This window comes from Lytechinus pictus, unplaced genomic scaffold (genome assembly GCF_037042905.1).
Source record: "Lytechinus pictus isolate F3 Inbred unplaced genomic scaffold, Lp3.0 scaffold_19, whole genome shotgun sequence".
Classification (NCBI taxonomy): domain Eukaryota; kingdom Metazoa; phylum Echinodermata; class Echinoidea; order Temnopleuroida; family Toxopneustidae; genus Lytechinus; species Lytechinus pictus.
The window spans coordinates 5,879,455-5,904,711 of NW_026974140.1; the positions used below are offsets into that span (position 1 = coordinate 5,879,455).

Genomic DNA, 25,257 nt, shown 5'->3' on the forward strand with positions numbered 1-25,257 from the left:
ACTTGGCAAACTTTATGGTATGGCACCAAAATATTTACACGACCTTGTCATGCCTTATACACCAGCTTGTAGCCTGAATTCATCACACGAGCTTCTTCTAAAGACCCCCAAAACTGGAGTGGCCAATGGTGAGCGAGCTTTCTCTGCCGCAGCACCTTCTCTTTAGAACAGTTTATCATTAGATTTAAGAATCATATCATCATTAGAGATTTTCAAATCTAAACTGAAGTTTTATCTTTTCTAGCAGCATCAATTCTTGGCACTAAGACACTCATCCAAACTATCTTATTCTTTCTTTTTTCGCTTGTGCCTCGGAATAGAATATTTCTAGATAGATGGTGCTATACAAATGACTAGTATTATAATATTATCATTATTAATCTGCTTCAGGGGTCATGGGTATGTCAGCTTCCCTGTCTTTCTCTTATTTAATCACTGGACACTAATCAAAGAATATGGACGGGCATGTTCCCACAATGTCACCCAAAAGGTATGCCAGTCTCAAGAAGAATGCATGCAAATATTGTTTCTGAGCAATGTCTATTGCTTCCACTTTATTTCACAATATATATTGTTACAAAGTTTGTGGTACTTACAGTGTTCTTGCTTTCTCGTTTCCCTGTGACCTTTGACCTCAGCCTGAAATAAGAAATAAACAATTTCAGTCACAGAACACTAATCAATACTTTTACTCTGGACATCAAAGATGCATGAATGCTTAATTTGAAGGAAGAAAAAGAATACAAACAACCATATAACTACATGATTGTAAAAGTATAACTGCCGATGCCTTACACTTGGATAGCGATATTTTAATAAGAAAAGAAAATACCAGGAGTCTACGCAGGATAAACCTGGCAACGTATAAACCTTAGATTGAGTACAATGGACAAATATTGGTTATGCTCAATCATTTATTTTTATGCAATGGTTATCCAAAGTTGTTACTTGGCATGTCCAATGTAATTTATGATAAAATTAAAATGCCTATTGGATATGGTACAGGTATTAGCATTTTCAGTTGCATATAGGTTTTGTGGTGACACAATTGCTCCTGTAACCATTTCTTCAGGCATTATTTCATCTAAGATGTAGGGCTACAATTATGGTTGCAAGAGGGTTTTATGCTAGGTTAAGGATAGAGTATGGTATTAAATCCTGGTTTGAAGTTTGTCATTCGATTAGAGCATGACATTTATAACAGAGTAATTGTCGCCGAAGCAAACGTCATGGAATCAGGTTTTGTACATTGTATAAACATTCGTTGGAAGTCATATCACCAACTTTATGACACTTAATAATCTAAAGGCCCCATACTGCTTCACCAGGGTATAGAGAGTCGATTCAAATAAGAAGCATGATGACCTCACCTCATTGCATCGACCTTACTGTCCTTCCTCTCTGTGATTAGGACAGCCTGCTGTAGGTGTGGTGATAGTTCAGTCAAAGCCGAACAAAGACGACCTAGAAACACAACTCTGTGTCAAACAAAATGATGAACAAGAATGAGAAGTGTTTTTTTTATCATACCTCAGAAAAACATGAATTCAAATGGTCAAAATAGAGAAAGAAGCAAGAAAATACATGTATTTTAACTTTACATTATAATAATAATAATAATATAGGTATATTTACCCAGGGTAGCCACTTCAGTTTCGAAAACTGTTCTACCAGTGGGCCCTGCTATTATTATTACCCCGGCTTTAGCTGAGCTGCCTAGGCGCTCAAGCATTCAAGGAATTTCTTCCTACCGGGTACCCATTCACCTCACCTGGGTTGAGTGCAGCACAATGTGGATGATTTTCTTGCTGAAGGAAATTACGCCATGGCTGGGATTCAAACCCACAACCCTGTTTCAAAGTCAGAAGACTAATCCACTGGGCCACAACGCTTCACATTGTAAGGCATATGACAAATTTCACAAAATCATCAACCTTTTTGTACCCCTGACCCGTTATTTCCATTTTTACTTCATTTCATGAACTGTGAAGATTTGAGAACATTAAAACTTTTCATTTGAACTAGAAAAAAGCGACAAATAATTTCATCAGGTGCCACATACAGGGGATGCAATGTACATATTTTATGGAATTTCTCAGCCTTCACAACAACCCACATGTATTTAAATCATTAGTGCTCTGAAATAATTTTTCACAACCCATACGATTCGCAAGGTGCACCATTATTGCAAAATGGTAGAATAACTTAGTAGACACATAGCAATCACACAAATGGGCAAATCTTATCTTGTAGTGTTTGAAATCAAGAGGTCTTGCAGGAATTTACACTTCATGAGTTATTGCTCATATCTATCTCGCCTCGCACAAGGGAGGCTGCCAATCCTGCCATATCATGATCTATTTGTTGCTACAATGGGCGCTTTGCTACCAAAAACGTACAATAAACGGCATACATCAAATACAGGTGCCCTACATTCACAGAAGACACTGATGAACTTGGACAAAGAAAACAAAGTAAAGCAACATACCAATTCTACTGCTATAATTTAACTTTTTTTTAACCTAATGCTTGAATGTCAATATTGTGAGAAATCTGAAATAAAATGAATACCAAATGCCTTTATACTCCAAGATAGAATTTATTAGCATAAATTGTGTTTAAGTCACTTGTTTTGTTGGGATGCTGGAAGGGGTAATACATTTCTAAAATCCATTTTATGGAACACATTCAAGTGTTCTGGAATTTTTGACTCAGACCTAATTTCCAGGGCACAAACCTTATACATTGTTCAATAACTTTTCTGCTCATAATTTCATTCCCTTATCTGATTTCTCCTTTTTGTAAGCATGCACTGGAAAGAGTCAAATAGTCTTGATTGACTACAGTTATTCAGTTTAACTTTATTTGATCCTGGCAGTTCAGTGGTTTCACAATGTATATTATGTTCATTATTGCCTTGTGTGACATAGAATCAATTTCTTTGATGCATTTTTTCACTGCTTAAATAAAATTCAAATTTTGACATATTACCTATTAATAATAACAGATGATTGGTCATGTAGCTTCTCTTCTTGGGCTGTTTTTAGCTTAAGTTTACAATCAGAAAGTTCTTCCTTTATATGGTCAGCCAATCTGAAAGAAATAACACAATAATAAAAATAAAAGAATGAGAGAAATATGAAATCTGTAAAAAACAACAGTCAGTTATTGTCAGTTCATACTACAAAATGTCTAAATTCTAAACGAGTCTGTGTATCATGACCCTGTCTACAGCTTTGGCAACCATATCCAAAACTCATTCGCATTCAATAAACAAATCTAACCAGGTACCACCTACCACTATACCTGGGTCAAGTATGGCAAATGTAAATCAATGCCTTGGAAAATAACAATGATGCAGTAATGAAATAGTAATAAAAAATGAGGAACATTTTTACCTGTACTGGAAAAATACATATTCAATTAATTATTTGAATGTTATTCCAGTGAATGACCCCCCCCCCCCCAAAAAAAAAAAAAAAACAGGAGAAACATTTTTATCTGTACTGGAAGTTAGAAGTAATATGCAAAAATAAATAAAATTTTGGGTGGAAAGAGAGGACAATTAATGGACCAAATCTTATCTAATCGTAAAGGATTTTTTTTTTTCCAACCAACATCACTTATCATACCATGACAACATCTGAATTTGTATGTACAATAATTTGGACTGGGCAAAGCTGAACCTGTGGATCAAGAAGCGAGTAAAAGTGAGCTTTGTGCGCAAATGGTTAAACCCCATTGCTGATTGTTTTTACTACAAAAGTGAGATAAAAGAGATGATTTTCAAAATGTTGACACAGGTTTATCTAAATATGATTTATTTGTACTTTTATTTCCGATCCAATTAATTTCTAAAATATGGAGTACCACAGAGATGTTTAAAGACAGCTTTCAGCTCTGAAAATTTCAGTGAAATCCTTTGTTTTGATTAGCTGAAAAGCACTGTTCTCTGTCTGTCACTATGGTAAGTTACCATTGGTAACTACCACAAAAATGCCAATTTCCATGAAATGTTGGCAAGTGCCTTGTAATATAAAGTTTAGAGATTGATAATTCTACAACTGATGGCATTGATTATTGTTTATGATCAATCGTTAGAATTTGGCCCATATCAGTTGCCAAGCTTTATATTACACGGCCCAGGAGTGTCACACCTAAAACACACGAGTATTATATGTCAACCAACTATTATTCTTAATACCACTGTTAAAAGCTACCGACATTCAACATGTCACACATAAATGAGATAACAGACTTTCCTCACCTGGTAACACACTTGGTACCGGCTATCTGAAGGAAGCTATGGAGGTTGACAGTGTCTGCAAACTTATCAAACGGCTCTTGACTTGGCTTTGAGGATACAGGCTTCTGTTTGTCACTTGGTTGTTTGTCTGTCAGTCTGTCTGTATAGGATGAAAGGTCCTCTAGTAGACTCTTGAGTCTCACATCGATGAAAGAGCAGATGCTGGGGAAAGAAAGATAAAAAAAAAATTGAACACCCACTCACTGCAGAATTTTCACCACAAAATATTAGTATTAAATTAAAATTGGTAAAAAAAAATTTTTTTTGAATGGAATAAAATTCACATGGATAACATGTAAAAATATTTCCTACCCCTCCCCCCCTAAAGAGAAAAACAACAAGTGGAGCGCCTCTGGCAGTTTTGCCTTCATTACGCGATTCAATACAGCAGCAGTGCTGAATTTGAAAACGACTATAGAATTGTTATTCACAAATAAACACCTTTCATATGACATAAAAAAATTATATTCATTGACCCTAAAATTACATTTGACCTTGATCATGTGACCGAAGTCTTGTGCAAGACGATCAGTGATACTTGATTGCCCTAATTAGGTCCATTAACTTTCAAAGTTATGATAGCAGTTCAACAAATACCCCCAACACGGCCAAAGTTAATTGACCTTGGTAATGTGACCTAAACTAACGTAGGATGTTCAATAATACTTGATTACTCCTATGTCGAAGTTTCATGAACTAGATTCATATACTTCCAAATTCATGACATTTCAAAAACTTAACCTTGGTTAAGATTTCATTTTGATTCCCCCATCATAATCTAAGTTCATTGACCCTAAAAATGACCTTTGACCTTGGTCATGTGACTTGAAACTCACACAGGATATTAGGTAATACTTGTTTACCCTTATGTTCAATATCATGAATTAGGTCGATATACTTTTTAAGTTATGATGACATTTCAAAACTTAACCTTAGGATAAGATTTCAATGTTGACACTGCCGCCGTCGGAAAAGCGGCGCCTATAGTCTAGCTCTGCTATGCATAATTTATCATTTGACTAAAAATGACTAAAAACCCTACCTCTGTGTCTTGGGAGTAAAAGCCCTTGCCTTCATATAAAGGCTACCAGCATCAAGCACATCCCTGCTGCCAGCCCCGCCCCTCCAGGCCATCGGGCTTGGTAGGTCTGAAGATATCTCCTTCCAAGTATGGGCAGCAACGTCCAGATCGGCTGGAGAACTCTCCATGTCATGGGAGGCCTGGATGACTAAATGATGGCTATTGGTCAGTGTCTGGTCAAGAGCATCTTGGAGAATGGCCTGAGAGGGAGAAAAGATTGGTATATCACAGGATTACATAATATGGGCATGTTTTACAGACACTAAGCTTGCCTGGCTGTACACTGAACAACCAACAGCAATAAGTTCTAAAAAAATTGCATTAACTGAACTTTTGTCAAACTAACTGATTTGATAATGAATTTTTCTTTAGCTAGCTTTACATAAATGCCAAATTTGCATTATACCAAAGCCAATTATCAAAATACTGGCTTTTTTATAGTGGGATGCCCGAAATATTCTACTTATTAGTGGAACATTCGTGGAATATTAGTGGATTTATTAACACATGGAATATTTCTGACATCCCTCTCTTAGAAAACATCCAATATAATATATTTTACCTGCATTCTTGTGAGAAACAGAGGTCTGACAAATTCTCCCCACAGACAAAGACTTCTTCCAAGGACTCTCTTGGTGATATTTCTTAGTGCTGGCACATTATCATCCTACATGAAAACAAGAAAATCAGACCACAATAGCACGGTGCTTTAAAAATGAAAGGGATTCTATGAAACTACAGGATTAATATCAGAATTACTGATATGGTCATAATAATGATCCTTAAATTAGCAGTATAAAGAACTTTGGTGAGAGCGCAATCGAACTGGAATGTTTAGAAAGCTGTGAAATATGTTTTTAAAGAAATATGAAAATCCATTGTGCTGACTAAGAAAGTAATAAAAGATGGCACTCATTTGTCACTCCGTCAAAAACATTAGATATTCATTTAAACCACTTTATACAATAAAACACATCACATAGATATGAGGTAGTACTTCTTGAGTAAAATGAAATAAGAGAGGCTGACAAGTATAGTGATTGTATTACTGACCGGCCTTGCAATACCGAATGTGCCCATTTACGCATCAGAAAATAATTTCATTATTCAATAATTCTCCAAACTTGACAACATCCCTCTACAGGGAATTTGAAAAGAAAGATGGTGAAAAAGGTCCAAAACACATCAGTGATTAGTGATTTGTGAATTTTCCATCTTTTCCTACAGAAAACACACGTTCCGTATCATACGACACCGTTTCCAAATGACTAAAATATTTCACATGCGAAGAGGGGGTGCAATTGGAAGCTGATATTGTAAAAAGAAGAAAACTTATCTCGACCAAATTCTTACATCTTTATTTGCTGAGGGTATTTGTGTATTCATGGTAGACGTTGAATGAATTTTAAGAAAATATTGCGTTTAATAGGATTGGATTCATGAAAACGTTTGGTAATACGATCCACTGATGTACCTCTTGTAGGAGATCCCAGACAGCATCCCTGATGCTAGTCAAGCCTCGGATAGAGGTCACGTAGTTCAATAGTTTGCTGATCCCATCATGAACATCACTGATACATGTCTCCACCCATTGAGAGACACATTCTTGAAGGTAGGTAGCAGCGATAGGATCCGTGGAGGAGCGCAGGGTCGGGTGAAAATCTGATGAAAAATGGTGAATAGATGAGGAACAGGAGAACAGGTGAATGTTAGACTTACACCAAGGCTGACAGACTTGTAAAAAAAACACGAAAATGCAGCATGATTGGCGCATCCATTCATTTTGGGTACAAGAAACAATTTGTCTTTTCTGCTACAGAAGTGAATATACAATAGAGCCGTGGTGTAGTGGTTCTGACTCTCGCCTTGTAAACAGAGGGTCGTGTGTTCGAATCCCACCGCGGTCTAGCGTCCTTTGGCAAGGCGTTATTCCACACTTTGCCACTCTCGACCCAGGTGCTAAATGGGTACCTGGTAGGATGCGAAAGATATTGTATGTTTGATTTTGCCAGCGCCATAATGAGGCTGCGATGAATGCAAGGAATGCTCCCCAGGGAGTGGAAATTGTGCACTTTTCGTGCGGGATTGAAATGAATCCAATGACCGGGGTAATAATATGCTGTAACGCGCTTTGGGCCATTCTGGGAAAAGCGCTTTATAAAAATTGGCTATTATTATTATAGGGGGGTTAAACATTTTCCATGAAATCTGCAGTATTCTTTCCATTTCATTTTGGTCCCTTTCAATTACATATATTAACATTATTTCTTTTGAGGATGGTGGGACGGTTTTACAAAATACTGCTTACCGAAAACAGACCTCGAACATGTGGAAAAAAAAGCTTTCGGCATGTTTCAAAGTTGCCTGTATGAAAGATTTCCATGAAAATTGTATGTAAAACTTCCAGTTTGGGGCAAGAGCATGTGATTATGTTCTCTCCTACAGTTACTTGTGTCTGCGTTAGCATTTGCAACAATATAACATCTTTTCAAATAGGGCAAGGTTGTTTCACAAAGACAAGATGAAGGACACTATTGCACGTTACTATAATTCTAATACTGAAATCCTTGAATTTGATAGGCTGATTGTCATTACCTGTGATGTTAGCTGGTAGATGCTTACTGAATGTTCCTACGGCTAACTCATCAGCAAGAACACTCTTACCATCTGGGTGATGAAAAACAACAGTACAATGGTAACATCAAAAAGCTACATATAAAAATCACATACAATTACAGCAAAAGTAAATAATAAGGTATTCACAAAGTAAACATAACATTTATAAATAGCACATATAAAAAAAACCTGGGATGGACAGCGAGGGAAGATTACAAAAAGGTGTCTGGCACAATGAAATAAGTAGATGAAGCCCTAGGAGACTGAGTCTACATATATGAGGGCTGGAGTCTATGAAAATCATGTGTTATAGCACAATCATTCAGACTCCAATTGGTTAAAGATATATACTTCACACATATATCATTAGAGTCTCTACCTTGCAGTCAAGCTTGAGTGGTCACAGTGCGCAATAATTTACACAAAAGCTTTAAATCAAAGTAAATTGTTATTGTATCATCATAGATCAAAATATGGTATACATATTTTAAGCAATCTAAATAATAATTAGTATATGCAACATTTATTCAGCACAAATGTTACTTAGCGCTGTATACTATCACCCAGCTTCAGCATAACTGCCAATAAGGCGCTTTTTAGCATTCTGAAAACTAGCCCCAAAATGTAAATGAGATGAAAATCGCAAACAAATGAAGCGCAAGTGAGCATGTGACATTCTCTTAGCATTGTATAGAAAGAGAATTGCTATCTCATTTGAGGGGGAATGTAGATTAGCATGTGATTACGCAATATGTTATTGTTGCTATGTTAGGTGGAAGGGAGATTTCGGGTTAGCTTTCATTCGATGTCATCACACCATACAGGGCAGTAGCATATTTTCTTTTCTTTTCTTTTTTTCGCATTATTTGTTTTTGAGGTGTCGGTGACCGCACTCTCCCAAGCGTAAAACAATTATTAAACAAATTGATTAAAAATATAACAATTAATTTTGTTTGCTTTTGTTTGTGTGAAGAAAGGAGACTGAAATGAGATTGTGTATTAATGACAGTCCTCCCTACTGAGAGAAGAATAACTGGGCAAATAAAAGTCTTTTGAATATTCTTTATTATAGTTCACATCCTTTTTGGAATTATTTTGTTTATAATATACATGTATTTTCATTTGTACATTTAATAATTCATGATGAGTTTTACGAATTACCTGATGTCGAAGTGGTTTCTGTTAGGACTCTCTGAAGTAAATTCCCTTCTTCATCTAGGCATAAATAAAGAATGAAATTTATTGTACATAAACATCCACTGATTGTATGAATTCCAAAGTCAACTCAAATAAAGACACTAATTATTCAATTCTGTATTCTCTATATATTTGAAATGCCAAATAAATAATAATAAATGCATAGTTAAAAATTATGATAATCCTTGAATATGGACTTTTCACCAATAGGCATTCTCTTTTTAAAATTTTTCAAAGTGACAGTGCATCTCCTATTTGCTGAATTATACCATTGCTCTCTTTCTATATATCCATTTAGATAATAATTCATCGCAAGAACCCAGAGGTGTAACTTCTAAAATTAATTTTAAGAAGATGAAGACCATCCACATCTCATGAAATTAATTTTAGCATACTTTGAATTGAATATAGCTGTTTGTGAAATGCCCCTCAGATGCTCCAATTCTCTTTTGAAGAAACTAGACTAAACATCCAGGTGACTTTCTAACCGGATCAGACCAAACACTTCCAACAGGTCCAATCAATGTGCACAAGAATATGACCCTTAAAATGGTATTTTATCTAACCAAGATATGCCAACCTTCTTCTAAAAAAGTTTTCTTAGAAGAAATGGTATAATTTGACAAAAAAGGGATTTTTTTTAAAATTAAATTTCTCTCACTGAAATGATCGGCGGCCTGTAGCTGTATAAAAAAGACAAGGTACGGAGCCAGAGCAATCTGTGCATCTGGTCAATATAAATGATCATACAGGCCAAGGCTAAGCATAAGCACTGTGGCTCTGCCTATGGAAAGCAGATCTATCGTGCATATGACATAAGTATGACATAAATACTCCATGCTTAGAAATTACAAAAATATATAACAAAGCACACAAACACATTTTACTGTATTCATAGCAAAACAAAAAGAAGGTTCGCAAACAACAAGTCTCACCTGATTTTGCGATCAATAACGTATGCAATATGATCTTTTGACCCCTAGATGACCTTTGACCTTATCCTCATGAATACACATGGTATTACCCAAGGGTCACTTGAACCCAGTGTGATCAAAATTGATAAAGAAATAAAGAAATGAGGGCAAGTTGAAACAAAACTTAAACAAATTATGGACATGACATGACCTCATATCATTTGATCTCTTGACCCCATCATCCTCATGGACATACACATGGTATTACCCAAGAATATGTACCAAGAATGAACTTAATTGATGCAGAAATAAAGAAGTGAGAGCAAGTTGAACAAAAACTTTAACAATTTTTAACAGACTAACAGGAAAAGTGATTACTAGAACTCTGAGACAAGAAAAAAAGATTGAATATGCCAAAAATAAGTGGAATATTCATAGTCACAAAAAGAAAAAAAAACAGGAACAAATATGCCTGAAATGGGAAGGTTGCATGGCCCTGGGAAGCAGGGGTGCTGTGTGTATTATTCTCCATAGGCAGCACCCCAAGGAATTCTGTTAGGTGAGGCAAATTGGAGAAATGTAAGGAAACGCCCTTCATTTTGTAGTGAAACCATTTTCTTTTTTTTTTGCTTGTTAAATTTCTTGGGAGCAAAACGCCCTTCATTTTGTAGTGAAACCATTTTCTTTTTTTTTTGCTTGTCAAATATACTTCAACAACCCCAGCCAAAAAATTATTCCCAAGGCCCTGGATGGTAGGCATCTGCTAACCCAGCTGAATACATCACTGCTTACCGTTATTTTCATCACCTTCTTGATGATAGAAGACAGCATGGATCTGCCTCAATGTGAGATTGATCAGATTGGTCACACCACACACTTGCTTTTTAACACTTGCATCTGTAATTTGGGAAACAAGAGCAGAGTGAATATAAAATATATTAGAAATTCATTTGCAACATAAAAAAAAAATTGCTTGAAGTCTTTGGGGATCCATAACTATACCCTAGAATATTGTAGCTATTGGGATTTCATTACCCATATAAGAATGAAAAAAATGTTCAGATTTCCTGTCAACGATAAAAGTAATTTGAATTCAATCAACTAGACAATGTCTGCATTGGAATAAGTGTTCATCACAATAAAACCAGACGGACATTATTGGACATGACTGCAAATCCGTCGGACTCAAGCTTTTTTTTCACACTAAAAATTACCTATCAATCTAAGAGGGTTTCAGATGAATTGCACCGCTGAATTGTAATGAATTATCTTCCACTCACACGGCTGAGGAGGCTTCGTGAATTCTGCAGTTTTACGTTTCACATCGATAAGTGGAGGTGTGGCTTCTTTTGGGTACCCCATCAATCACTCCAGCAAAGCGAATATTGGCCAAATGAGCAGAAAATAACATGTTTTTCTGTGGGAATGGTTGAAAGGTCCTGTAAGCTCCACCCCCAGAACTACATTTTGGAGGTCAAAGCATTCACACATTGCTGTTTTTCTCTAATAATCGTCACCTTGATACCATCATTTGAATTGCTCATTTCAAATTATGCTTTTTTGCATTAACAGGCTCAAACCTCGTCATTCGAATGGTGCAATATAGCGTGTGGAACCCCTCTAATAAACCCCAAAATAATTATTCCTACTTGAATACCAGCTTAACAACTAACTAGGAAGTTATCACTTATAAAGCTTCTTCAATGCTCTGCTGGGTTTGGGCAATATATGATTTAAGGCATGAGAAGGTTTAGACTATCTTTATCATCTCTAATTCCCATCCTATACAATTTAAAACTCTTACAAATTGAACACATTAGTCATATTTTCATGAGATACTTTCCTTTAAATGTACATAATAGTTTAATGCACAGAAGAAAAGTTTCACCATGAGGTAGCATGAAGGGAGTTTGTTGTGGAGTAATTAGAGACGTTTTATACTTATTAAAGTGATAAGGCTGTCTAGGATCAAACTGATATACTTACCATACTGTGAAGAACTGAATGCTTGGTGCACAGCATTCTGTATAAGAATGGAAAATAGCAAAGACATCACTTTTAGTTCTCTACCTACCTACTCAAGATAAATATAAATATTTTCTTACAAACTATATATTCCTTAGATATTCCATGTTTTTTTGTACAATCAGTATTACATAGTAAATAGGGCAGATAATGTGCTCCTAGACTAGCCTCTCATGAATATTTTCCTCACACATTAATCTGCTTGGTGGAACAGATGTGACATTCTTTTTTAATCACTCCCCTCAACAAACCCTAGATCCTATTAACAGGGCAATGCATACATGAACATACATGTATAGAGGACCGAATTAATGATGTCACAAAAACCCTTTTTTTGCATTTCAGCATATTTTGGTAGAGCATAATGAAAAACAACTACATGTACAGCCCAAATTTGGTGGGAAATCGTCCATAGGGGTCTAAGTTATGAACTCATGAATACATAATTGGCCATATTGAAGTCAAGTGTATCATTGGCCTGGTTCATAATCCCAATGGACGGATTCCCATCAAATTTAGGTTGTGGTGGAGGTGCTGTGGCTGAGGCGCTTAATTGACAATGCTCTTTTATCCTGCATTCAAATAAAATAAAATGCTACACATGTTCTTGGTAACACTTGTCTTTTTTTCTTTTTTAAAATTTGGGTAGTAGTTGTTTTTCATCATGATATGCAAAAATCAAAATTTTATGACCCGAATTTACAAAGGTGGTTTTGAAAACCCACGGTTGAGTCCGTGATTTATACAGATTTCCTGTATAAATTACGCTTAAAGGTAAATTCCAGTTTTGGGAACGATCTCAAAATGACTTTTTACAGAATTTAATATAATGATCACCAAAGTGTCTGTTTGTATGAATAAAAAATATGTGCCAAAGGATTCTGGAAGAAATTGTGTAATTGCTGAGAAATAAGCAAAATAAGCGCGGATTCGGTCACTTCCGTCGGGTCTTTATTCCAGCAATAATAATACACTGTCCCACATGTGCCTATCTGTGTTGGCGATCTTCAGTGTGATCGTTTTTTAGCTAGATATTATGATTTCACAAAGTTCAGTTTATGTAACTGTACCAGATCTAGATCCACGATGATATATCAATACTTTACCTTGGTTTTACAGACTTTCTCACGAAATCAGTGTTTTACTGCAACTACGTTCATTTAGCTTTAATTTAGCGGATGTATAGAAAATGTCCAATGCTGATGTCACAGTGTGCCAAATTGACGCCTGTTACCATGGTTAGATACGCTATTTTATTCATGAGTCCACTCTTCAAACAGTGGATTAAAAATGAATAAAAACAGTGGATTCATGAATTAAATAGCGTATCTAACCATAGTAAGAGGCGTCAATTTTGCGCACTGTGACAAAAGTGCGCATCAGCATTGGAATTTTTTATACATGCGCCCGATACGCGCTAAATTAAGCGTAATTTATACAGGAAATCTGCTTCAACTATGGATTCAACCGTGGGTTTTCAAAACCACCTTTTGTGAATTCGGGCCTATGATGTCACACTATGATACTATATTTAGCACACATTATGAAAAAACTATGCCCTAGCCACACTACACGAAACCAACTCTAACTAACCGATATGCCATTCAAAATAATATCATAGGTTTCATTGGTCTGGGATTAGTTTCAATGGTGTGACTGTAGTATAAACCTCTTTAGGATCTCGCAATAGTCTGCAGGCACAGACCTTTGGTTTTCATAATCTCATAGAGCGCAGGGTGCGACATAAGCGCTTGCCCGATTGCCCGGGGCAAGTAAAAGTTAGAGTCAGGCAAGTGTTTTGAAGCAAAGACAAAAACTGATTGCCAGAATGGGGCAAGCAAAATTCTCCTATGGAAATTATATTTTAGAAAGATTCCCCATATTTCACCATCAAAATATAGAAAAGAAAAAGAGACAAAAAAGCAATATCATTAATTTCTTCTTTCAAAAAAGTTTATAAGTCATGATTCGAATTGCAAAATGTGCGCCATTTTCTGCAATAAACACACAGCTCAGAGACGTACACACACACACAGAATCAATGGCAGTCTAGCATACCTAGCTAGCTAGCGCCTACCTGGTCCACACAACCAATGCTTGTAGTTAAGTTGTACGGAGTACGGTGCTGCACGAACGAAGTTTTCTCTGGAAGAAATCTCCCACAGAACTGACAAAATTCACATTTCTTACCAATGAAAATTCTTGTAATGTCCATATTTGCTAAAATTTGGGGTATCTCTATCATTTGTAAGCAGTAAAAGGAGAAATTTTCACCTCTGTTATGCTTAAAAAAGATTGGGTTTCGAATGATCATCTGTATTGCACACACTGTAATACATTGTTTGACAGTCCCACATATATGCATTTGTGTGTATGTTGATAAACGTGGTTTCTTTCGTAACTATTTTTTTTTAGCCAAGGAAATTTATAAATTTTCTTCTTTATTTATGACTGGATAGTTTGAGCTTTCTTTATTTTCTTTCTTTCTGCCTATCTTTCATTCTTTCCTTCTTTTGAATCTCTCTTTATTTCTTTAAATTTCCTTCTTTTGTTCATTTTTTCTGTTACTATAGCTGTCTTTCTTTTTTTCATTCTTTTCTTTCTATCTTTTTTCTTTCTTCCTTCCATCCAACCTTTGTTTACCTCTTTCTTTAATCCTTCCTTCTTTTCCCCTTCCTTTCATTCTTTCTTACTGTATTCCTTCCGTCCATCCATTCTTTACTTTTTCTTCCTGTCTTTTTTTCTTCCTTTCTTCATCTTTCTTTTCTTTCCTTCATTCCTTCCTCTCTTTTTGTCTTTCATTCTTTCTTTCTCCTTCCTTCCTTTCTTTCTTTCTGATTTTCTTTATTTCTGTCTTTCTTTTTTCCATCCATCCTTTCTTTTCTTCCTTATTTTTTCTTTCTGCCTTCCTTCATCTTTCCTTCCTTCATTTCTTTCTGTCTTTCATTCTATCTTTCTTTTCTTTCTTTCTTTTTTTCCTTCCTTCCATCTATCATTATACCTATTCTTTCTTCCTTTTCTTTCTCTCGTTTTCTTTCTTTCCCTTTTCCTTCCTTCCGTCAATCCTTTACCTTTTCTTTCTTTCTTTTTACCTTTATTCTTTCTTTTTCTTTTTTTATTCGTTCCTTTCTTTCCTTCCTTTCTCTTCCCCTCAGTTTTTTTTCTCTCTATTTTTTCTTTTTTTTCTTCCTTCTTTCTTCCTTTCTTTCTTTCCATCTTTCTCTTCCCCGCAGCCACTCTCTTTCTTTCTTTATTTTCTTTTTTTTCTTTCTTCCTTCCTTTATTTCTTTGTCCTTTCTGTCTTCTTATTGTTTTTTCTTTCATTCTCTCCCCCTCTCTTAATTTCTTTTTTTTTTTTCTGGTTATTTTCAGTGATTCCCCCTTTTTTTATTGTGTGTCCTAGTCCCCTCCAAAATATATGGAAAATATATGAGATTAGGAAATTAATTAAAGAGCATATTGACCATATATTTTGTCATGATGTTCAAGATAAAAATCATTAAAAAAAAGAAATTTAACTACAAGGTACATCAGTAGTCATGTTGAAAAATGTATTTTTAAAGCCGTCAATGGTATGGTATGTACCATAAGGCTATAACTTGTTTTGAAGGATTTTTTCGGGCAAGTGAAATCTATATTCGGGCAAGTATTTTCCAACTATTTGAAAATTTACTTGCCCGACTGGGCAAGTGCTTCAAAAAAGTTATGTAGCACCCTGGAGCGTAATGCAGAGTCTGAAGTAGTGAGACTAGATTCACTATGTGCTATGGCTGCCTCTCTTATTTGACATTGACAGTGAGTTTGGAATATAGTCTTCACTCAAGACATGGTGTGATTGGTTAAAGTGTTGAATTTGTGTCTGTGCTTGCAGACTAGTCTGGTATTATCTAATGAAACAAAGAAAGGAAATTGAAACAAATTGAATCAGCAATATAAAAAAAAAGGTTTCAAGATCATTATCATTCAGTGAAATGTTTAATCCTAAGTTTTCACTGTATACCACATTTCTTGTGTTTGCTCCTGAAAGGGACCACCAAAACACGCAGTACAAAAACTTTATTAGTGTTATCAATGATCTGATGTTTTATAAACTTATTTCAACCATTTCTGCTGTGCTTGACTAACCTTTCTTGCCAGTAAAAATTCTGTAAAGACTTGTCTTGGAGATGTATCCTCTAGAAGCATGATAGAACACAGGGCTTTGGTGATCACCTTTGACCCAGAGGAAAAAAACAAGAGAGTAAAACATTTCAATATTACAGGACAAGGTGACTTTAACATCATTCTTACATTAAGGAAAAAAACGGGTCAAAGGGCACTGAGTTTATCCAGTGCAGGAGGAAGAACAAGAAAGAAAGATTTGTTTTCATAATAAGACAAGCCCATTTTCTTCTGGGTACATTCCTAAACAAATGGGCAAAATGAGAAAGGGCACTGAGTTTTATCCAGTACCAATGTGAGAAACCTGACAAGAGGGAGTCCAATCAGTAATGATGACAAAAGACACTACAAGGGAAAGACTGGACAGTTAATAGAGCGTGCAATGAAATGCGTGGGAAAAGCGCCCTACAGCGTCAAGTAGACAGTCACATATCACCGTTTTGGGCTGTGTATAACACATATGAGGGAAATGTGGAGGGGTGAAGGAAGAGTCGATTTTGACATTATAAGATTTTTTTTTCATCAATTTTTTTCTTCTAAAATTAAAGATGAACATATCTTAGAGGTTTCTGGGAAAGAAAAGGTAGAATTATCTCCATACACTGCCCTTGTGCCACCTCTCAATTTCCCCATATGTTTCATACACAGCTGCTTGCGCTGTGCGAAGGTTTACTTACTCAACACTAGTGGGCCGCTTCCCAATGAACGAAATAGAGCGTTTCAAAAAATTGCCAAAATGTCCAGTCTTCCCCTTGAATTGTCTTTGTGATAACCTTCATGAGAAGGGGCCAATTTCATAAAATGTGATATCGAAAACATGATGTCATCAAATTCTTGCTATCAACAGTTACCAGAAATTCCTGGATGTAGCTCACGCTGTGTACTTGAGCAACAAAGAAACATCTGGTAGATTGAAGGTAAGAATAGCATACAGCAAGAGAGGTAATACAAGTAGCAAGTTTTTATGACGATTCCTCCTCGAAATGTAAGAAGAGAATGAGTACACAGTGTGAAAGTGAATGCGACTAGACTAGCACTAGCTATGGTACAACTAGACAAGAAGTTGTGACGTCAAACCTCACTGAAGGAGAACGACTAGTTCAGTGCAAAAGTGAATGTCAAATTCACTCTGGGAGCTACATGCGGGAACATTTGGTTATTGTTGAAAGCGAGTACTACACAAAGATTTAAAATGTTCACCTCTTACTTGGCAAAGTCACCCTGCATATACATGTATAAAAGAGAAATAGAATATGGTCTTTTTCATCACATTTGATGTTAGTCAAAAAGTGATAGGCAAATCAGTTATAAATTCATGAACTCTCTTGTAAAATTCTGCTTACCATATCTGATGCACTGGCATTCTTCAGCACATTCCTGCAACTCTGAAAATAAATATCAAAAAATTAAACTAACAAGTGGAACGCCTCTGGCAGTCTCGCCTGCATTACGCAATTTAATATAGCAGCAGTGCTAACTTTGAAAACTACTATAAAATAATCATTCACAAAAACATCATTCATATGACATAATACCACGTTCATTGACCATAAATGACATTTGAACGGAGACTTAAGACTGTCAACTACACCCATGTCCACATTTCATTCACTCTATCCATAAACTTTCAAAGTTATGATGGCACTTCAACAATTACCCCAACATGGCCAAAGTTCATTGACCTTTAATGACCTTTGACCATGGTCATGTGACCTGAAACTCGTACAGGATGTTCAGTGATACTTGATTACTCTTATGTCCAAGTTTTATGAACTAGATCCATAAACTTTCAGAGCTAGGATGGATTTTTTAACATATACCCCCAACACGGCCAAAGTTCATTGACCTTAAATGACCATTGACCATGGTCATGTGACCTGAAACTCGCACAGGATATTCAGTGGTACTTGATTAATCTAATGTCCAAGTTTCATGAACTAAATCCATACATTTTCAAAGTTATGATGGTAATTCAACAAATACCCCCAACTTGGCCAAAGTTCATTGACCCTAAATGACCTTTGACCTTGGTCATGTGACCTGAAACTCAGGCAGGATGTTCACTAATACTTGATTAACCTTATGTCCAAGTTTCATGGACTAGATCCATAGAGTTTCAAAGTTATGATAGTAATTCAACAAATACCCCCAACTTGACCAAAGTTCATTGACCCTAAATTACCTTTGACCTTGGTCACGTGACCTGAAACTCGAGCAGGATGTTCACTAATACTTGATTAACCTTATGTCCAAGTTTCATGAACTAGGTCCATATACTTTCTAAGTTATGATGTCATTTCAAAAACTTAACCTTCGGTTAAGATTTTGAAAATAATTTTCCCAACATGGTCTAAGTTCATTGACCCTAAATGACCTTTGACCTTGGTCATGTGACCTGAAACTCAGGCAGGATGTTCAGTAATACTTGATTAACCTTATGTCCAAGTTTCATGAACTAGGTCCATAGACTTTCTAAGTTATGATGTCATTTCAAAAACTTAACCTTAGGTTAAGATTTGATGTTGACGCCGCCGCCGCAGCCGCCGCCGTCGGAAAAGCGGCGCCTATAGTCTTGCTCTGCTATGCAGGCGAGACAAAAATCATAATTCAACCATCAAAATTATTATAATTCTGGGTGTTGTACAAAGGTGAATATTTATTGAGATATGACCTAATACATGACAATCCAGCAATATTTATATAATATTGACTGGCCTTGAGGGGAACGTTAAAATATGTTGCCTGCAACAGAATCATATTGGACTGAGTCTTTAGACGAGGGCAATATGGTTCTTTTAAGGGCAATATATTTGATGTTTCCAGAAAGAAGAGCAAGTCGATATTATTACTATTACCTACAGCTGTATAATGTGTAATTCTAGCAATTATTTGGAACAATTTCATATGCCTGTTTGCTTATCAATGTCAGGTTCTTCACTAACTTGGCAAAGTAATCCTAGGCAATTGTGACAAAATTGTTACAGCGCAGTCGCGCATCATGCATGGCGCACTCATACACTTAACACATAAAAATCTTGTGCTTGATCAACTGGGAATGTACTGGCCGCACAACGCATTATCTACAATGTGTTGGTTCACAAACTGATTCCAATCAGATTTCGCAAATACTGAAATTAGCGATCGAAATCGGCACCAACTGCACAAGCGCACTGGCAGAAATATGGCAAACGTTGTCCTCAATTTTTGTACAGTATTCCAAAGGGCAAAACCCAGAAGAGGGCTACATGGAAAATGTTTACCACTTTGGTCTCTGTTTGAAATAAGCTTGCAAATATGACTTTTATTAAATTGCTAAAATGCCTTGTATAGGTTATAATACGGAATATTCCCAGTATTTCTCATAATTGCCATGTAAAAGGAGGTAAACCACTCATTAAAAAATTACTGAAATATATGCTTCTTTTCTCATTCGTTTTGACAAACCAAAAAAGAAAGATTATATTCCTTAAGAGACAGATAATGAAAAAAATAAGCTTGAATAAATTACCTACATGTTATATTTATTTTGCCTCATGTTGTGTGTAAACTTAATGACAGATATATGTAATACTGACCTGTAATATACTTGGTTTGAAGTGGCATATTGCAGCCCACTGCCTTGATAGTACAGGGAACCATTTGAGAAGTTGAGTGGACTGGTGCGTTGTTGTATCTAGTTGTAGGCTGCTCACGATATGACATGCAAGCAGGTAGAGCTGAGTGGCGTGTAAATGGTCACCACTCTCTATGTCACTCCAAATCTGCAAGGACAAACATGTGTATTGTGAGAAGTTGAGAACGATTAGGTTTCAAATTCATATCTTGTATTGTGATAACACAATAAATTGAGAAATTCAAAATTTCTGAATAATGTGATAATGTAAGATCAGTGATTATCATTTGCATAGTAGATATTTCAGCATCTGATAATGAGTTGAGCTGTCTGGAGGTATACAATTCACAAATTTCAATTTCTGATAGTTCTTTCACTACAATGAAACTTTAATTTTATGTTAAAATATCAACAGTACAACTAGAAAATAAAAAATTCTATGGCCCTATAGGTATGTGTTATGCATTCACAGAGGCAAGTTACATATTACTAGCATAACAGGTAGATAATCTAATCACTGACATAAATACCATTGTGCTATCTACAAGGCATACACACGTACATGTACGGGTTTCCATCAAACTCAATTTGAGCTTGCATGATAATTTACCTTCTCTGGAATATCTAGAAGAAGCTTGGTCTGCGAGGCGATGGCATAAAAACCTGATGATTGAGACCTGAAAGAATTATATATTTAATACAAAGTAGGATGTTTATTATACCATATTATCTTGAAGGATATTATGTAATTCAGATTTTCTGCATAATATCATATTGTCAGCAACTATATATTTTGCTTTTGTCATGTTATATCATACAAGGCCTTCTAAAATTAAGTTCTTTAAGAAGCACAATTTATAAAGGCTTACCAAAATTGAATTGAGATTTAAATAACAGATTAGCATTTATTGAAAATCCATTATACTGCCTTGTTGTACATGATACCATGGACCTACAAAGAGATGGACGATTAACATGAGCCGTCCTTTGATGCACTGATTATGGGCATCTTAATGACAACACAACAGTTTTTTAACAATAGTGACTACCATGACTACCATGGAGTATCAGATCATTTACAAAGGAACAATTTCCTGGGGAGCATTTCATAAAAGGACTTGTCAGACGTTTTATCAGACAAATCCTGTTTTATCTGACAGTTACCATAGTAAAAATCAAGCAAAGTTGTCAGATCTGACAACTTGTCGGATGAAAATGTTGATGCAACACTCCTCTGGTCTTGAATTTTGTTGGCTGATGTCCCGTTTCAGAATATGCTTTCAATATCTAATGTGCTTCGGATTTGGAGTCATTTATTATCTTCTGCGCATACAATTTGCGCAATATCAATGTCTACGGTAATCATGAACTGCTCCAGGCCTAATTTACGGTGACCATCAATAGGAAGAGAATGTTATTCAGATGACAATGACAGTCGCCTGTTAATAGTGAATTCATATCTAATTGATAAATGTCAAAATCTCTCCGTAGATCCATGACACTCACCCTGAATTAACTGCTTTCTTTGGGGATAAACCAATGCCTTTAGTAAGGTGAGTCTTCTGTAGATTGACACAATGCTTCTGCATATCTTGAATAGACTGAACAATCTTCAAACAAAAACAAAAAGACAAACAAATTCAAACTGACTTCATAAAGATATCTCCTTTTTACTTAGATTTCCAGAAAATACATCCACAAATTTTTAAAACCCTGATCATATACATTTTTTTTTTACAGGAATGCATATAACTTTATGTACATGGAATGGGTTACAGTGAAAGGGCCACAACCATTTTTATTGATATTAGTTCAAGTCCTAAACTGCTTATATCTGTTTCATTACCCATGATGCAACATTGTTTTTCATGTTTAGTATGCCCAAATTTCACAACACTGTATATTGTTTTGTGAAAAGGTATACATATGAATACTGTCGTTAAAGCACATGTGCCAATGGCATACTACTTATTGTGTGTGATTGATCTTGGGGGACAGTCAAAACATCATTAAATCTATAATACTACTGCTTCATATTCATATAAGAAATATTTGTTCATGTACCAGCTAATAGCTAGAGCTCTTATAATGGGTGTTTTTAGTTTTCTTTCTATGATGCACTAAGCAGTGGCTATTCCAGGACCGATTAAGAATTCATATCTCTTTCTATACATGCTATTTTTTCTATCATAGCTATTTTACCTTTTCGGAGCAATTCTTCATTTCAGTGATTGTGTCAGCAGCTTCAATAAGGTCTCTATACCGCTCTCTGAAAGTAAATAAGGAAATCCATATTTTAATTTGCTTTTTTTTTACTTCAAAGCTTTCAATTCATATTATGTTTAAAAATAAAATAAAAAACTTAACTCCCAATAATGATGCACACATGAAACATGATCAGACCCACTGGAATATTATGATTAAAAAAAAATGAATGCTATATTTGTTGGAAATATAATTTCCGAAAAAATTACATCATAAATACTTTTCACTCCTCTTCACTTACATAACAATAATACACTTATGTTGCTTCAAGAAAGTCCTGCAAAGCCATACCCCCTGGAAATTTTCAGATAGATATATAAACCTGGATAAAGGGAGGCAAATATGTATCGATTGCTTATAGAAGAATAATAGTACGGCTAACAGATTTGCGTTGAACCCAGAACTACATAATTTCATATCAAAATTCATTGAGAAGACAGCAAATGATAAGATTAGATCAGTAACACAAAAATGACACCTTGCTTGAACTCTAAAAATAAATTTTTGAAAAAGAAAAACAACTTACCCAACCATCTGCCGCAGGTCCTCTTTCTTTGTTTCAATTTCATCTCTGAAAGAAAATATTGAATAAGCTCATGATGTGACTGGGAAACAATTACTGGACCAGATGTTACTTTTTATATGGAATGATATGGGGAAAATGCAGACATAAACTTTCTGTCAAATACGCTGGTCATTACAACCCTAGTCATGATCATATCACTACTTAATCAAAATCCTTTATTTCTAATTATCATCGTCATCACCTTGAATTCCTTGAATGCTTGAGCGCCTAGGCAGCCCAGCTAAAGCCGGGGTAATAATAGCAGGGCCCGCTGGGAGAACAGTTTTCGGAACTGAAGCGGCTACCCTGGGTAAATATACCGCTATTATTATTATTATTATTATTATTATCACCATCATCATCACTGTGATCCTATTCATCATCGTCATTATCACCATCATCATCCTCATCATCATCACCACCACCATCATCATCATAATCACCACCATCATCACCACCATCATCATCATCATCATCATCATCATCATCATCACCACCATCATCATCATCATCACCATCATCACCATCACCACCATCATCATCATCACCATTAGCAGATTATCACTTTCAATGTTCATATTGCCCAATAACCTCATAAATGTAGTCATACTAAAAAATGTCTGTTACATTACTCATTTTTCAGAATTTTCAAAATAATTCCAGAAAATCAGATAATTCATGTTTAGATCCCCTACAGCATAGATATTCCAAAGCTCTACCTTTTCCATATTTTATTGGTAATAGTATAATTTGCATTTATTCCGAGACATAATCAACAACTTACCTTGTTTCTTTCTCTAACTTTCTAATCTCTTCTATAGTATACTTTTCAAACAACTGGTTGGTGCTTAGGTCGACAATTGACATCTTGTTCCTGCATCAAAGAAATGACAATAATAATTCTGCTTTTAATTGTATACCTGTCTCAAGACCACAAACATGTACCATTAAAGGGGAAGTTCACCCTGAGGAAAAGTTCGTTGTAACAAAAAATATTGGTGAAGGTTTGAGGGAAATCCATCAAAGATTAAGGAAGTTATTAAGTTTTAATCTGTGACATCATATACAAGCAGCTTTAACCCTTGTTAAACCGGGGGGGGGGGGGGGGGGGGGGGAGGGGGTCAATTTGACCCCCCCCTCCTCAACGTTCGCCGCTGTGCAATTTTTTTTACCGCACCGCTCTCTGACTTTTTACTTTCAAGTCTTGCGCATCTTTTTATAGTGGAATATTTTCCCAAACTCTTGGAATATTTCTGGTATTTTATTCTGAGCCATTCAATATAATAATTAAATATTCATGTTGTTTGACCTGCGACCCTCGCATGCAATGTTTTTAAATAGGCCGTGAATAATACGAGTGAGGAATTAGATACTGGCTCAAAATCACCAATTTTGAGGATAACCGGCGGATGGAAGAGGAGTGCAATAAGGGTGTAGAGTAAGAAATTAAACTTTTATTCATTGTTGATGTCTTTTTTTGGATAATTTTTAGAATAAATACGCATATTTTCCCACCTTCGCCACTCGGAGTATCCGAACAAGTTCACCGACTTGAGGTTCGGGTAGGTGGAGTGTAGTGTAGCGGTAGTGAAGTGGAGCCTGCACGAACATCACTTGAGGCACTTGTTCACTGCAACCATCCTGCCTGTGGGGAATCTACAGGTAGGACTTTGGTATGCCAATGCTGTACTCAGCACACACTTTAAAAAATCATTAAAATGTCACTTTTGTGACCAAAATTACTAATTTCCATACAGTTGCAATTTATTTTTCATTAGTAACCAGGGAATAATTTTTTTATTTACCAGAGCGCTCAAAAACTTAAATTTTGGGCATATTTTTGTGTACGCCCTCTATTGGTGGAAAGTAATATGGTAAGAAAATTTACATTTTTTAATTCAGAAAAAATTATTTAAAGAATCAAATTTACTTAAGAGCCAAGTTATATGGTGAATAGCTGTGATGGAAACAGACAGTGTCCAAAGAAAAAGAGAAAATAAGCCAAACATTGCTACCCTTATTTTGCAACACATGGAGATGTAACTGAGAACAAGGTGCGATAGCTCAGTCGGTAGAGCGGGGGTTTCGGATTCCGGTGACCCGGGTTCGAATCCCAAGTGGTGCGCTAGTGCCCTTTGGTAAGGCATTTATCCTCATTACCAGGTCCCTCGGAGAGGACCTTAAGCCGTTGGTCCCCTGGTTGCTTGTTCACAGGCATTCGTGCTTATTTAGCAGTCAGGTAAAAAACCTCGATATAAGATACAAGATAAGATATAAGATATATCATAACCTTGTTCATTGAATGAGTGACTTGAGGTATTGTTGATGTAGTGTATGGTAGGGGGTCCTAAAGCTACGCACCACTCATCGCGCATACAGCTCTTATGGCAAATGCGCACTCTGTGTGTGGAACTGTGACTGCAGAGTGACGAACGATTCCTATTCAATTTTTTCTACAGAGGCTGCAGTAAATATCTAAATGCAGAGAAAATCAACAACTGTTTGGAATTTTAG

The 25,257-nt window shown here is 35.8% G+C and overlaps 1 protein-coding gene across 4 annotated transcripts in view; it reads right to left on the bottom strand.

The window, feature by feature from the left end:
- The window catches only part of LOC129260982 (conserved oligomeric Golgi complex subunit 1-like), a 41,887-nt gene that overhangs the window by 9,463 nt on the left and 7,167 nt on the right, over positions 1 to 25,257 (bottom strand). For all 4 annotated transcript variants that reach the window (XM_064114643.1, XM_064114642.1, XM_064114644.1 and 1 more), the window contains exons 2-20: positions 23,528 to 23,617; positions 22,705 to 22,749; positions 22,116 to 22,182; positions 21,420 to 21,523; positions 20,524 to 20,590; positions 19,876 to 20,061; positions 17,644 to 17,685; positions 16,265 to 16,351; positions 12,101 to 12,137; positions 10,907 to 11,011; positions 9,165 to 9,218; positions 7,983 to 8,054; positions 6,862 to 7,049; positions 5,950 to 6,054; positions 5,349 to 5,587; positions 4,268 to 4,468; positions 2,992 to 3,093; positions 1,371 to 1,478; positions 597 to 639 (exon numbers count right to left, since the gene is read on the bottom strand). In XM_064114643.1, coding sequence (XP_063970713.1) covers positions 597 to 639; positions 1,371 to 1,478; positions 2,992 to 3,093; positions 4,268 to 4,468; positions 5,349 to 5,587; positions 5,950 to 6,054; positions 6,862 to 7,049; positions 7,983 to 8,054; positions 9,165 to 9,218; positions 10,907 to 11,011; positions 12,101 to 12,137; positions 16,265 to 16,351; positions 17,644 to 17,685; positions 19,876 to 20,061; positions 20,524 to 20,590; positions 21,420 to 21,523; positions 22,116 to 22,182; positions 22,705 to 22,749; positions 23,528 to 23,610 — 1,935 coding nt within the window. In that variant the 5' untranslated portion in view covers positions 23,611 to 23,617. The remainder of the gene's footprint in view (positions 1 to 596; positions 640 to 1,370; positions 1,479 to 2,991; positions 3,094 to 4,267; positions 4,469 to 5,348; positions 5,588 to 5,949; positions 6,055 to 6,861; positions 7,050 to 7,982; positions 8,055 to 9,164; positions 9,219 to 10,906; positions 11,012 to 12,100; positions 12,138 to 16,264; positions 16,352 to 17,643; positions 17,686 to 19,875; positions 20,062 to 20,523; positions 20,591 to 21,419; positions 21,524 to 22,115; positions 22,183 to 22,704; positions 22,750 to 23,527; positions 23,618 to 25,257) is intronic.